This window comes from Anolis sagrei, chromosome 4, assembly GCF_037176765.1.
Source record: "Anolis sagrei isolate rAnoSag1 chromosome 4, rAnoSag1.mat, whole genome shotgun sequence".
In the NCBI taxonomy this organism is placed as follows: Eukaryota; Metazoa; Chordata; class Lepidosauria; order Squamata; family Dactyloidae; genus Anolis; species Anolis sagrei.
The window spans coordinates 1,999,613-2,013,482 of record NC_090024.1 but is presented as its reverse complement, the minus strand read 5'-3'; the positions used below and the strand labels follow the sequence as shown (position 1 = coordinate 2,013,482).

The window sequence follows — 13,870 nt, the reverse complement described above, 5'->3', positions numbered from 1 at the left end:
AGAATCAAAGAGTTGGAAGAGACCTCCTGGGCCATCCAGTCCAACCCCATTCTGCCAAGAAGCAGGAATATTGCATTCAAATCACCCCTGACAGATGGCCATCCAGCCTCTGTTTCAAAGCTTCCAAAGAAGGAGCCTCCATCCACCACACTCCGGGGCAGAGAGTTCCACTGCTGAACGGCTCTCACAGTCAGGAAGTTCTTCCTCATGTTCAGATGGAATCTCCTCTCTTGTAGTTTGAGCAAAGCAAAGCAAAGCAATCAAAGCAAAGCAAAGCACTTCCAATTCTTGATTTTAGCTTTCCAAATCTTGATTTTGGCTCTATTGAACTCCATTCCCTGGCATGTGGATTCCGATGAGGAACAGAAGACACCAAGGGAGACTTTCACAAAACACAACTGCAGGTCTTCTTGGAAAAAAGCCTTTATTTTCTGTCAAGCTCTTCCTTTCTTATTATTAAAAAAAGACATTTTGTACAAACAGATTTGTCCAGACCACTGTGCTGAGTGAGGCCTGCAACCCTGTGTCCAGAAGCCTTCGTTCCACTAAGAAAGCAGGCCAGTGGGCCCCTCACTTGCCCAGGGCGGCGGTCACCTCCTGCAGGTGCTCCCTGACCACCTGGTCCAGCACCACGTAGACGTCCTTGCAGGCTTTGCTGGCGGCCTCCATGATGCGCTCCAGGTGGTCCTCGTGCAGCCGGGCGTTCATCTCCAACAGCGCGATCTGCTCCGACTTGGGCAGCAAAGCCAGGGCCAGCTGAGGGCCGCCAGAAGCCTCCTCCACGTAGTTCAGGTCGGCCAGAGGGGTGTCTTCGATGAAGCCGGCCGAGCTGGCGCACACGTAGTCCCGCAAGGGGATGCCCGCGTCAATCACCGCCAGCGTAGCCGCGTTCACCGAGGCGCAGTAGTTGCCCCCGTCCGCTTGCAGGATCTGGGGGAGAAATGAATCATAAGAATTGGAAGAGAGCCTAAAGGCCATCTAGTCTAAGCCCCTTCTGCCTTCATGCAGGAAAAGCACAATCAAAGCACCCTTGGCAGATGGCCATCAACCATAACAACAACAACAACAGCAACAATTATTATTATTATTATTATTATTATTATTATTATTATTATTATTATGAGTAGGAAGAGACCACATGGGCCATCCAGTCCAACCCCTTCTGCCCTTCATGCCGGAAAAGCACAATCAAAGCACTCCATCAACAACAACAATAATAACAATAATTATTATTCTAGAGTTGGAAGAGACCACATGGGCCATCCAGTCCAACCCCTTCTGCCTCCATGCAGGAAAAGCACAATCAAAGCACCCCTGGCAGATGGCCATCAACCATAACAACAACAACAACAGCAACAATTATTATTATTATTATTATTATTATTATTATTATTATTATGAGTAGGAAGAGACCACATGGGCCATCCAGTCCAACCCCTTCTGCCCTTCATGCCGGAAAAGCACAATCAAAGCACCCCATCAACAACAACAATAATAACAATAATTATTATTCTAGAGTTGGAAGAGACCACATGGGCCATCCAGTCCAACCCCTTCTGCCTCCATGCAGGAAAAGCACAATCAAAGCACCCCTGGCAGATGGCTATCAATCATAACAGCAACAATTATAGCGTTGGAAGAGACCACAAGCAGCCCTGGCAGATGACCATCAACCATAATAATAATAACAACAATAACAATCATTCTAGGGTTGGAAGAGACCACAAGCAGCCCTGGCAGGTGACCATCAACATAACAACAACAACAAAAACAATAACTATTATTATTATTGTTGTTGTTATTATTGTTGTTATTATTGTTGTTGTTATTATTATTATTATTATTATTATTATTCTAGAGTTGGAAGAGACTACATGGGCCATCCAGTCCAACCCCTTCTGCCTTCATGCAGGAAAAGCACAATCAAAGCACCCCTGGCAGATGGCCATCAACCATAATAATAATAATAATAATAATAACAACAACAACAACAACAACAATTATTGTTCTGGAGTTGGAAGAGACCACATGGGCCATCCAGTCCAACCCCTTCTGCCCTTCATGCCGGAAAAGCACAATCAAAGCACCCCTGGCAGATGGCCACAACCATAACAACAACAACAACAATTATAGAGTTGGAAGAGGCCACATGGGCCATCCAGTCCAACTCCTTCTGCCTCCATGCAGGAAAAGCATAATCAAAGCACCCCTGGCAGATGGCCATCAACAATAATAACAATAACAATAACAATAATTATTCTAGAGTTGGAAGAGAGCACATGGGTCATCCAGTCCAACCCCTTCTGCCTTCATATAGGAAAAGCACAATCAAAGCACCCCTGGCAGATGACCATCAACCATAATAATAATGATAATAATAATAATAATATCCACCCAGATGACACAGAGAAGCAACAACAATAACAATTATTATTATTATTCTGGAGTTGGAAGAGACCATATGGGCCGTCCAGTCCAACCCCTTCTGCCTTCATGTAGGAAAAGCACAATCAAAGCACTCCTGGCAGATGGCCACCAACTGTAATAATAATAATAATAATAATAATAATAACAACAACAACAACAACAACAACAATTATTATTATTCTAGAGTTGGAAGAGACCACATGGGCCATCCAGTCCAACCCTTTCTACCCTTCATGCCAAAAAAGCACAATCAAAGCACCCCTGGCAGATGGCCATCAACCATAATAATAATCATAATAATAATAATAATAACAACAACAACAATTATTCTAGAGTTGGAAGAGACCATATGGGCCATCCAGTCCAACCCCTTCTGCCTTCATGTAGGAAAAGCACAATCAAAGCACCCCTGGCAGATGGCCATCAACCATAATAATAATAATAATAATAATTATTATTATTATTATTATTATTCTAGGGTTGGAAGAGACCACATCCAGTTTAAGCCCCTTCTGCCTTTATGTAGGAAAAGCACAATCAAAGCACCCCTGGCAGATGGCCATCAACCATAATAATAATAATAACAACAACAATTATTATTATTATTTTAGAGATGGAAGAGACCACATGGACAATCCAGTCCAACCCCTTCTGCCTTCATGCCGGAAAAGCACAATTAAAGCACCTCTGGCAGATGGCCATCAATCATAATGACAACAACAACAATTATAGAGTTGGAAGAGACCGCATGGGCCATCCAGTCCAACCTCTTCTGCCTTCATGCAGGAAAAGCACAATCAACAGATGGCCATCAACCATAATAGTACTAATAGTAATAATAATAACAACAATAATAATAATAATAACAATAATTATTATAGAGTTGGAAGAGCCTGCAAGGACCACCTACTTCTGTAATGCACGAAGAACACAATCAAAACACCCCGACAGATGGCTATCAACAACAACAATAGTAATAATAAACTTTATGTATGCCCCATCACCATCTTCCCAAAGGGACTTGGGGCGGCTAACATGAGGCCAAGGCCAAGTAATTGCAATAAGGCAAAATAAAATGCATATGAAAGAGACAAAACATCAAATAAAATGCTTAACAATAACATAGCAATGCAATAAAACAGTGACAATAACATAATAAAGTGATAGAAGAATTAAATAGGGGCGAGCTGGGCCAAATGCGAAGGAGAAAAATGGTAAAATAATCATAATGATAGAGTTGGAAGAGACTGCAAAAGCCATGCATTCCAACCCCCTCCTGCCATGCAGGAAAAGCACAATCAGAGCCTCCCAGAAAGGTGGCCATCCAGCTTCTGTTTAAAAGCCTCCAACACAGAATTCCACTGATTTTTAAAAATATAATTTTATTTGATTGTGTAAATGACAAAAGAGAAGAAAAAAGTTCAGCTTGTCTTCTCCTGAGACTCTTAGATACTGTTTTCATATTCCAATGGTGTCTTCCTTTCTGGCAGAAAGGGGTTGGACTGGATGGCCTTTGGGGTCCCTTCAGGGGTCACCCATTCTATACCTATTTCATTTTTAAACTCTTCCTGATGCAGCCTAGAATGGCATTGGCCTTTTGAGCTGCCGCATCACTCTCTTGGCTCACGTTCTGCTTGGGGTCTGCAAAGACTCCTAGATGACTGTTTCCAAGGGGGTGCATGGAAACCTACCGGTCACCCACCTGGACGTAGATGTCGATCTGGGAGCGAGGGTAGAGCTGGGTGAGGATGGCGGCCTCGAAGGTCTGCTTGAGGTGGAGGCTCATCTCGGAGGTCTGCCGGTCACCGTGGGGCCGCCGCTTGCGCTCTCCGGTGCTGAAGGTGGCCAGGCTGAACTGGCAGTTGACCACCGCCTGGTCGTGCAGCGCCTTGGACCGCGAGCCCCGCGTCTGCAGGAAAGAGGAAGGAGACGGGGGTAGTCCAGGGGCCTCTGGGGGTCATCTAGCCTGCCCTCCTCACCCAGGAAATACCTCCCACCCTTGTTTCCACAATAAACTAAATGTTTCAAAATCCCATTCTCACAGGAACTGAAAGTGATGTGGAATCTTTTGAACAGGCACAGAGGCCATGGTCTAGTGGCATTCTCTCCTGACATTTCGCCTGCATCTATGGCAAGCATCCTCAGAGGTAGTGAGGTCTGTTGGAACTAGGAAAAAGGGTTTATATATATGTGGAATAATGAGCAGGGTGGGACAAAGGACTCTTGTCTGCTGGAGCTAGGTGTGAATGTTTCAACTGACCACCTTGATTGGCATATAATGGCCTCGGAGTGCCTGGGGGAATCCTTTGTTGAGAGGTGATTAGATATATAAACCCATCTAAGCCCTCTCAGCATATGATGGCCTGGCTGTGCCTGGGGGAATCTTTTGTTGAGAGGTGATTAGATGTCATTGTCGAAGGCTTTCATGGCTGGAATCACTGGGTTGTTGTAGGTTTCTTTGGGCTATATGGCCATGTTCTAGAGGCATTCTCTCCTGATGTTTCGCCTGCATCTATGGCAAGCATCCTCAGAGGTAGTGAGGTCTGTTGGAACGAGGAAAAAGGGTTTATATATCTGTAGAATGACTGGGGTGGGACAAAGGACTCTTGTCTGCTGGAGCTAGGGTTTATACATCTGTGGAATAATGACCAGGGTGGGACAAAGGACTCTTGTCTGCTGGAGCTAGGTGTGAACGTTTCAACTGACCACCTCGATTAGCATTTGATGACCTGGCTGTGCCCGGGGAAATCTTTTGTGGAGAGGTGATTAGATATATAAACCCATCTAAGCCCTCTCAGCATTTGATGGCCTGGCTGTGCCTGGGGGAATCTTTTGTGGAGAGGTGATTAGATCTATAAACCCATCTAAGCCCTCTCAGCATTTGATGGCCTGGCTGTGCCTGGGGGAATCTTTTGTGGAGAGGTGATTAGATATATAAACCCATCTAAGCCCTCTCAGCATTTGATGGCCTGGCTGTGCCTGGGGGAATCTTTTGTGGAGAGGTGATTAGATCTATAAACCCATCTAAGCCCTCTCAGCATTTGATGGCCTGGCTGTGCCTGGGGGAATCTTTTGTGGAGAGGTGATTAGATATATAAACCCATCTAAGCCCTCTCAGCATTTGATGGCCTGGCTGTGCCTGGGGAAATCTTTTGTGGAGAGGTGATTAGATCTATAAACCCATCTAAGCCCTCTCAGCATTTGATGGCCTGGCTGTGCCTGGGGGAATCTTTTGTGGAGAGGTGATTAGATCTATAAACCCATCTAAGCCCTCTCAGCATTTGATGGCCTGGCTGTGCCTGGGGAAATCTTTTGTGGAGAGGTGATTAGATCTATAAACCCATCTAAGCCCTCTCAGCATTTGATGGCCTGGCTGTGCCTGGGGAAATCTTTTGTGGAGAGGTGATTAGATCTATAAACCCATCTAAGCCCTCTCAGCATTTGATGGCCTGGCTGTGCCTGGGGAAATCTTTTGTGGAGAGGTGATTAGATATATAAACCCATCTAAGCCCTCTCAGCATTTGATGGCCTGGCTGTGCCTGGGGAAATCTTTTGTGGAGAGGTGATTAGATCTATAAACCCATCTAAGCCCTCTCAGCATTTGATGGCCTGGCTGTGCCTGGGGAAATCTTTTGTGGAGAGGTGATTAGATATATAAACCCATCTAAGCCCTCTCAGCATTTGATGGCCTGGCTGTGCCTGGGGAAATCTTTTGTGGAGAGGTGATTAGATCTATAAACCCATCTAAGCCCTCTCAGCATTTGATGGCCTGGCTGTGCCTGGGGGAATCTTTTGTGGAGAGGTGATTAGATATATAAACCCATCTAAGCCCTCTCAGCATTTGATGGCCTGGCTGTGCCTGGGGAAATCTTTTGTGGAGAGGTGATTAGATCTATAAACCCATCTAAGCCCTCTCAGCATTTGATGGCCTGGCTGTGCCTGGGGGAATCTTTTGTGGAGAGGTGATTAGATCTAGGAACCCACCCCCTGCCTTCCTACCTCGTGGGGCCCGTAGACGACGGCGAGGGCCTTGGTGTTCCCCTGCTCGAGGTAGGCGGACCCGTCTGCCTGGGCGAAGACCCCCATGCGGGCCCGCACCTGCCGCAGCTCCCCGGCCCGGCGCCCGTCCACGCGGAAGCCCTGCGCAGAGAGCAGCTCCAGGCCCGCCATCATGCAAGGAAAGAGAAAGGCGGGAACCAGGAAGGGTAGCCACGCCCACCCCCTGCTCCACAACCAATAGGGAAGAAGGGGAGGGGCCTGAAGAGAGAGCAGAGAGAAGGGCCTGAATGGCGGGATCAGCAAGGGGGCGGGGACTTAAATATAACCACGCCCCTTTCCCTGCTCCCCAGCCAGTAGGGAAGAAGAGGAGGGGCCTGAATGGATGGGGCGGCAAGGGGGCGGGGACTTAAGGATAACCACGCCCCTTCCCTGCTCCCCATCCAATAGGGAAGAAGGGGAGGGGCCTGAAGCGAGAGCAGAGAGAAGTGCCTGAATGGCGGGATCAGCAAGGGGGCGGGGACTTAAGGATAACCACGCCCCTTTCCCTGCTCCCCAGCCAATAGGGAAGAAGAGGAGGGGCCTGAATGGATGGGGCGGCAAGGGGGCGGGGACTTAAGGATAACCACGCCCCTTCCCTGCTCCCCATCCAATAGGGAGGAAGGGGAGGGGCCTGAAGCTAGAGCAGAGAGAGGCGTCTGAATGGCGAGGGAGCAGCAAGGAGGCGGGGCCTGAAGGATAACCACGCCCCCTTTTCCCTCCTCCCCGGCCAATAGGGAAGAAGAGGAGGGGCCTGAATGGATGGAGCAGCAAGGGGGCGGGGCCGGAACGATAACCACGCCCCTTTCCTGCTCCCCATCCAATAGGGAAGAAGGGGAGGGGCCTGAAGCGAGAGCAGAGAGAAGGCACCTCTCTGGCGGGTGAAGCTAGGGGGCGGGGACTTAAGGATAACCACGCCCCTTCCCTGCTCCCCATCCAATAGGGAAGAAGGGGAGGGGCCTGAAGCAGAGAGCACAGAAAGGCGCCCAAATGGAGAGAGCAGCAAGGGGCGGGGTCGCAACGATAACCACGCCCCTTCCCTGCTCCCCATCCAATAGGGAAGAAGGGGAGGGGCCTGAAGCAGAGAGCACAGAAAGGCGCCTGAATGGAGAGAGCAGCAAGGGGCGGGGCCGGAACGATAACCACGCCCCTTCCCTGCTCCCCATCCAATAGGGAAGAAGGGGAGGGGCTTGAAGCAGAGAGCACAGAGAGGCGCCTAAATGGAAGGAGCATTAAGGGGGCGGGGTCGCAACGATAACCACGCCCCTTTTCTGCGACTGAGCCAATAAGGAGGAGGAGCTTCTAGCGAGAGGGAGACGAGGAATGGCGGGGGAAGCAAAGGGGCGGGGACATAAAGACAGCCAATGAGGAGGAAGGGGAGGAGCCAAGGCCTGCAGTGGCGCGCCTGTAGCGAGAGGGGGCGCCATAGCGATGTTTCCTTCTTTGTAAACATTACAACTTCTGAATTATTCTTATTATTTTAATTATTTATTGAGCAGTTCTGTATATTGGTCTTCTCACCTCCGTTCGAGGGACCCAGACCGCTTTCCAACATCAATATTACAGACAGTCATTACAACATCATATTCTAAATCACACTAAAACATTAAAATAGCAAAAATACAGTCATGTGATTACAGTGGTCAGTCGTCATCAAAAATCATTATTCGTCGTCATCCATCCATATCACAGGGTCATGGCTCATTCGTCGAATGCCAATCCCCAAAGCCAGGTTTTCACCTGTTTCCTGAACGTTAAGATCGAAGGGGCAGTTCTGATCTCTTCTGAGTTCCAGAGTCGAGGGGCCACCACCGAGAAGGCCCTGTCTCTCGTCCCCACCAGCCGCGCCTGTGAGGCCGGTGGGATTGAGAGCAGGGCCCCTCCAGACAATCTTAGCAATCTTGATGGTTCATAGGGAAGGATACCTGTTACCTGTTCGGACAGGTAAATTGGGCCGGAGTCGTTTAGGGCTTTATAGGTTAAGACCAGCACTTTGAATTGTGCTCGGAAGCTGACTGGCAGCCAGTGGAGCTGGCGCAACAGAGGAGTAGTATGCTCCCTGTACCCCGCTCCCATTAGTAGTCTGATTGCCGCACATTGGACTAATAGAAGCTTCTGGGCAGTCTTCAGAGGCAACCCCACGTAGAGAGCGTTGCAGTAATCTAAACGGGATGCATCATTCAAACAGGCCCGTAACCAGGATTTCGATTCGGGGGGGGGGGGGGCTGAGTTTGTTTCGGGGGGGGGGGGGGGGCTGAGTCTGAGTGAAAGCAGGTCTACCCTAGCAAACCTTTTGTATTGTTACCCCAATACCCCCATGCATATGGGATATATTGCGTAGGGTGATCAGATCATGATATGAATAAACATAACAGTTTAAATAATGCACCAGGAAGGCCTTTTCGTGAACCACCATGAGAATTTCGGGAGGGGTCCAAGCCCCCCAAGCCCTCCCCCCCCCCCCCGGCTACATGCCTGCATTCAAATCACTCCTGACAGATGGCCATCCAGCCTCTGTTTAAAAGCTTCCAACGAAGGAGCCTCCACCACACTCCGGGGCAGAGAGTTCCACGGCTGAACGGCTCTCACAGTCAGGAAGTTCTTCCTCATGTTCAGGTGGAATCTCCTCTCTTGTAGTTTGAAGCCAGTGTTCCCTTGCGTCCTAGTCTCCAGGGAAGCAGAAAGGAAGCTTGCTCCCTCCTCCCTGTGGCTTCCTCTCACATATTTATAGATGGCTATCATATCCCCTCTCAGCCTTCTCTTCTTCAGGCTAAACATGCCCAGCTCCTTAAGCCGCTCCTCGTAGGGCTTGTTCTCCAGACCCTCGATCATTTTACTCTCCCTAAAATGATCAAGGGTCTGAAGAGCAAGCCCTATGAAGAGTCAGAAATGACTGAAAGAATGAACAACAACTTAAACAGAGCCCCTGATGAACCAGCCTGGACACAGCATATTATGTGAGAACACAGAAATGCTGGACCACTCCAACAACCACCATGTCAGACTACACAGAGAAGCCACTGAAATCCACAAGAAGCATGTGGACAATTTCAACGGAAAGGAGGAGACCATGAAAATGAACAAAATCTGGCTACCAGTATTAAAAAAAACTCTAAAATTACAACAGCAAAACAGCAGAGAGGAAACAACCAGGCACATGTTAACACCTCTCAACGAAAGATTCCCCCAGGCTCAGCCAGGCCTTCAAATGCTAATGAAGGTGGTCAGTTGAAACATTCACACCTAGCTCCAGCAGAGAAGAGCTCTTTGCCCCACCCCAGCCATTCCACAGATATATAAACCCATTGTCCTAATTCCAACAGACCTCACTACCTCTGAGGATGCTTGCCATAGATGCAGGCGAAACGTCAGGAGAAATGCCTCTAGAACATGGCTCTATAGCCCGAAAAAACCCACAAGAACCTAGTGATTCCAGCCATGAAAGCCTTCGACAATACATTGAACTTTAACAGTCTCACTAAACTACAAACCCCAGAATTCTGGAAGTGATAGAGTCCTAAGTCACCTCTCATCTTCAAAAGCAAGAGGAGGAGGCAAGAGCTTGTGTGTCAACACGTCTCCTCCAATGAAAGGCAAGGAGAGCAGCCAAGCCCACTCCAAAACACCCGCAATGGCGCCTAAGCAACGACAGGGGGCCAACCTATCCCCCCCCCCCACTTTCCCATAAGTTAGGGGTGCCAGGAGACCCCCGTTATCACCCCCTTTTTTGCTCCTCCAATTGGGGAGAAAGGCTAGTTATTCGTGCGTAAAAAGTCGCAAATGATTTTGCGCCAAATGCAAAGGTTGGCATGCAAAGTAGTGGTCTTAATTTGGGGGGGAGGGGGTCCACCCACTTTCCCCAAAAAGTTAGGGGTGCAAAAAAGACACCCCCTTATGATTGACCCCAAATTATCCCAAATTCTAAGGGCGCAAAGTTTGGGAAAAGCGCACAAAACTTGGTGCGTAAAATGTTGGTGCGTAAAATGTTTGGTGCCTCAAATGGAAGGCGTTTCTGCAAAGGGAGGGGGCTGATTGCGACCCCCACCTTGAGGTCATTCTCCCCAATGGTTAGGGGAGCCGAGAGACCCCTTTGAAAGCCTTTGTTGTCCCATCCGTTTCGGGGAAAGCCGTCGGGGAGGGCGACGGGGTTGGTGCGTAAAAGTCGCCAAAGGCGACTTTTACGCACCAACCCCGTCGCCCTCCCCGACGGCTTTCCCCGCCCAAATTTGGCCCAAAGGTGGCCCAAGAGATGACCTTTAATCCCCCCAAAAATCAGACCCCAACTCCATTTCCCCAAAGAGAAATCCCTTTCCAAGTGAAGTCCCCCCCTCCTTTTTCCTTTCCTCCTGAAGCCAAGCGCGCGCACAGGCAGCCGTTCAGTTAGAACTTGGCACTTGGGGGTTGGAGGGCGGGGGATCCAGCTCCTCCTTCCTTTCTCTCTTTCTCTCTCCCTTCCTTCTCCTCCTTCTCCTTGCCCTTCTCCTTCCTTTTGGGCTTCCTTTTGAGGCTTCCTTCCTCCTCTTTCTCCTTCCTTTTAGGATTCCTTTTGAGGCTTCCTTCCCTTCCTTCCTTCTCCAGCTTCTCCTTCTCCTTTCGAGGCTTCCTTCCCTTCCCTTCCTTCCTTCTCCAGCTTCTCCTCCTTTCTCCTCCTTTTCCTTCCTTTTAGGATTCCTTTTGAGGCTTCCTTCCTTCTTTCCTTCCTTCCTCCTCCTCTTTCTCCTTCCTTTTGGGATTCCTTTTGAGGCTTCCTTCCCTTCCCTTCCCTTCCTTCTCCAGCTTCTCCTTCTCCTTTTGAGGCTCCCTTCCTCCTCCTCTTCCTCTTCCTCCTTCTCCTTCCTTTAGGGCTTCCTTTTGAGGCTTCCTTCCCTTCCCTTCCTTCCTTCTCCAGCTTCTCCTCCTTTCTTCTCCTTCTCCTTCCTAGTGTAGGGATTCCTTTTGAGGCTTCCTTCCCTTCCTTCCTTCTCCAGCTTCTCCTTCTCCTTTTGAGGCTCCCTTCCTCCTCCTTCTCTTCCTCCTTCTCCTTCCTTTTAGGATTCCTTTTGAGGCTTCCTTCCCTTCCTTCCTCTCAAGCTTCTCCTCCTTTCTTCTCCTTCTCCTTCCTAGTGTAGGGATTCCTTTTGAGGCTCCCCTCCTTCCTTCCTTCCTTCCTTCCTTCTTCCTTCCTTCTCTTTCTCCTTCCTTTTAGGATTCCTTTTGAGGCTTCCTTCCTTCTCCAGCTTCCTCCTCTCCTTTTGACGCTCCCTTCCTCCTTCTTCTCTTCCTCTTTCTCCTTCCTTTAGGGCTTCCCCTTGAGGCTTCCTTCCCTTCCCTTCCCTTCCCTTCCCTTCCCTTCCCTTCCCTTCCCTTCCTTCTTTCTCCAGCTTCTCCTCCTTTCTTCTCCTTCTCCTTCCTAGTGTAGGGATTCCTTTTGAGGCTTCCTTCCCATCCTTCTCAAGCTTCTCCTTCTCCTTTTGAGGCTTCCTTCCTGCCTATCCTTCTTCCTCTTTCCTTCTCCTCCTATCTTCTCCTTCTCCGTCCTTCCTAGGGATTCCTTTTGAGGCTTCCTTCCTTCCGTCCTCTTCCTCCTCCTCCTCTTTCTCCTTCCTTTTAGGATTCCTTTTGAGGCTTCCTTCCCTTCCCTTCCTTCCTTCTCCAGCTTCTCCTTCTCCTTTTGAGGCTCCCTTCCTCCTCCTCCTTCTCTTCCTCCTCCTCCTTCCTTTTGGGATTCCTCTTGGGGCTTCCTTCCTTTCCTTCTCCTTCCCCTGCTTCTCCTTCTTTTGAGGCTCTCCTCCTTTCTTCACCTGCTTTTCCATCTACTTTTTGGGATTCCTTTTGAGGCTTCTTTCCTTTCCTTCTCCTTCTCCTGCTTCTTCTCCTTTTGAGGCTTCCTTCCTCCTCCTCCTTCTCTTCCTCTTCTCCCTTTAGGGCTTCCTTTTGAGGCTTCCTTCCCTTCCTTCCTTCTTCTTTCTTCTGCTTCTCCTTCTTCTGAGGCTCCCTTCCTCCTCCTCCTTCTCTTTCACTCTCTCCTTCCTTTTGGGATTCCTCTTGAGGCTTCCTTCCTTTCCTTTTCTTTCCCCTGCTTCTCCTTCTCCTTCTTTTGAGGCTCTCCTCCTTTCTTCTCCTGCTTCTCCTTCTCCTTCTACTTTTTGGGATTCGTTTTGAGGCCTCCTTCCTTTCCTTCTCCTTCTCCTGCTTCTCCTTCTCCTTTTGAGGCTTCTTTCCTTCCCTCCTTCTCCAGCTTCTCCTTCACTTTTTGAGGCTCCCTTCCTCCTCCTCCTCCTCCTCTTCCACCTTCTCCTTCTTTTAGGGCTTCCCTTTGAGGCTTCCTTTCCTTCCCTTCCTTCCTTCTCCAGCTTCTCCTCCTTTCTTCTCCTTCCTAGTGTAGGGATTCCTTTTGAGGCTTCCTTCCTTCCTCTTTCTCCTTCCTTTTAGGATTCCTTTTGAGGCTTCCTTCCCTTCCTTCCTTCTCCTGCTTCTTCTCCTTTTGAGGCTCCCTTCCTCCTCCTCCTTCTCTTCCTCTTCCTCCTCCCTTTAGGGCTTCCTTTTGAAGCTTCCTTCCCTTCCTTCCTCCTTCTTTCTTCTGCTTCTTCTTCTTTTCCTTCTTTTGGGGCTCCCTTCCTCCTCCTCCTCCTCTTTCTCTCTCTCCTTCCTTTCGGGATTCCTCTTGAGACTTCCTTCTTTTCCTTCTCTTGCTTCTCCTTCTCCTTCTACTTTTTGGGATTCCTTTTGAGGCTTCTTTCCTTTTCTTCTCCTTCTCCTGCTACTTCTTCTCCTTTTGAGGCTCCTTCCCTCCCTTCCTCCTCCTTTCTTCTCCGTTCAGTTAGAACTTGGCACTTGGTGGTTGGAGGGAGGGTGGTGGCTCCAGCTCCTCCTTCCTTCCTTCTCCTCCTTCTTTTGGACTTCTTTTTGAGGCTCTCCTCCTCCTCCTCCTTCTCTTCCTCCTCCTACTCCCTTTAGGGCTTCCTTTTGAGGCTTCCTTCCTTCCCTTCCTTCCTCCTGCTTTCTTCTACTTCTCCTTCTTTTGAGGTTCCCTTCCTTCCTTCCTCTCCTCCTCCTCCTCCTCCTCCCTTTTGGGCTTCCTTTTGAGGCTTCCTTCTTCCCCTTCCTCCTCTTTCCCTTCTTCCCCTTCCTTTTGGGCTTCCTTCAGAGGCATGGAGGGGAAGTTCCGCTTCGCCATCGACCGCGGAGGGACCTTCACGGACGTCTTCGCTCTCTGCCCCGGGGGGAAGAGGGTCCGCGCCCTCAAGCTCCTCTCCGAAGACCCCGGCAACTACCGCGACGCCCCCACCGAGGGCATCCGGAGGGTCCTGGAGGAGGTGAGCCCGGCAAGGCAAGGGCAAGGGGGTGTCCAATTCTGGGCACCACCATTGAAGAGAGATATTGACTCTAAGCTGGAATGTGTCCAGAGGAGGGCGACTCAAATGATCAA

At 49.4% G+C, this 13,870-nt stretch overlaps 2 protein-coding genes across 2 annotated transcripts in view; one reads left to right on the top strand and one right to left on the bottom strand.

Annotated features, from left to right (window-relative positions):
- Window positions 1-405: 405 nt before the first annotated feature.
- On the bottom strand, window positions 406-6,602 carry EXOSC4 (exosome component 4). The gene is made up of 3 exons (XM_060776036.2): window positions 6,427-6,602; window positions 4,130-4,336; window positions 406-930 (listed from the first exon to the last, which is right to left on the bottom strand). Exons 1-3 carry the CDS (start codon window positions 6,598-6,600, stop codon window positions 571-573), a joined length of 741 nt encoding a protein of 246 aa, XP_060632019.2. The 5' UTR covers window positions 6,601-6,602; the 3' UTR covers window positions 406-570.
- A 5,396-nt stretch (window positions 6,603-11,998) lies between these two features.
- Window positions 11,999-13,870, top strand: part of OPLAH (5-oxoprolinase, ATP-hydrolysing) — a 57,427-nt gene continuing 55,555 nt past the window's right edge. The window contains 1 exon segment of the mRNA XM_067467202.1: window positions 11,999-13,757. Coding sequence (XP_067323303.1) covers window positions 13,593-13,757 — 165 coding nt within the window. The 5' untranslated portion in view covers window positions 11,999-13,592.

What these genes read in the sequence shown, in the direction of transcription:
- EXOSC4 (XM_060776036.2), bottom strand. Translation starts at nt 6,600, where the DNA reads ATGATGGCGGGCCTGGAGCTGCTCTCTGCGCAGGGCTTCCGCGTGGAC. An exon ending in TCGTCTACGGGCCCCACGAG is followed by an intron (nt 4,337 to 6,426) that starts GTAGGAAGGCAG and finishes TCTTTCCTGCAG; the next exon opens with ACGCGGGGCTCGCGGTCCAA. An exon ending in AGATCGACATCTACGTCCAG is followed by an intron (nt 931 to 4,129) that starts GTGGGTGACCGG and finishes TTTCTCCCCCAG; the next exon opens with ATCCTGCAAGCGGACGGGGG.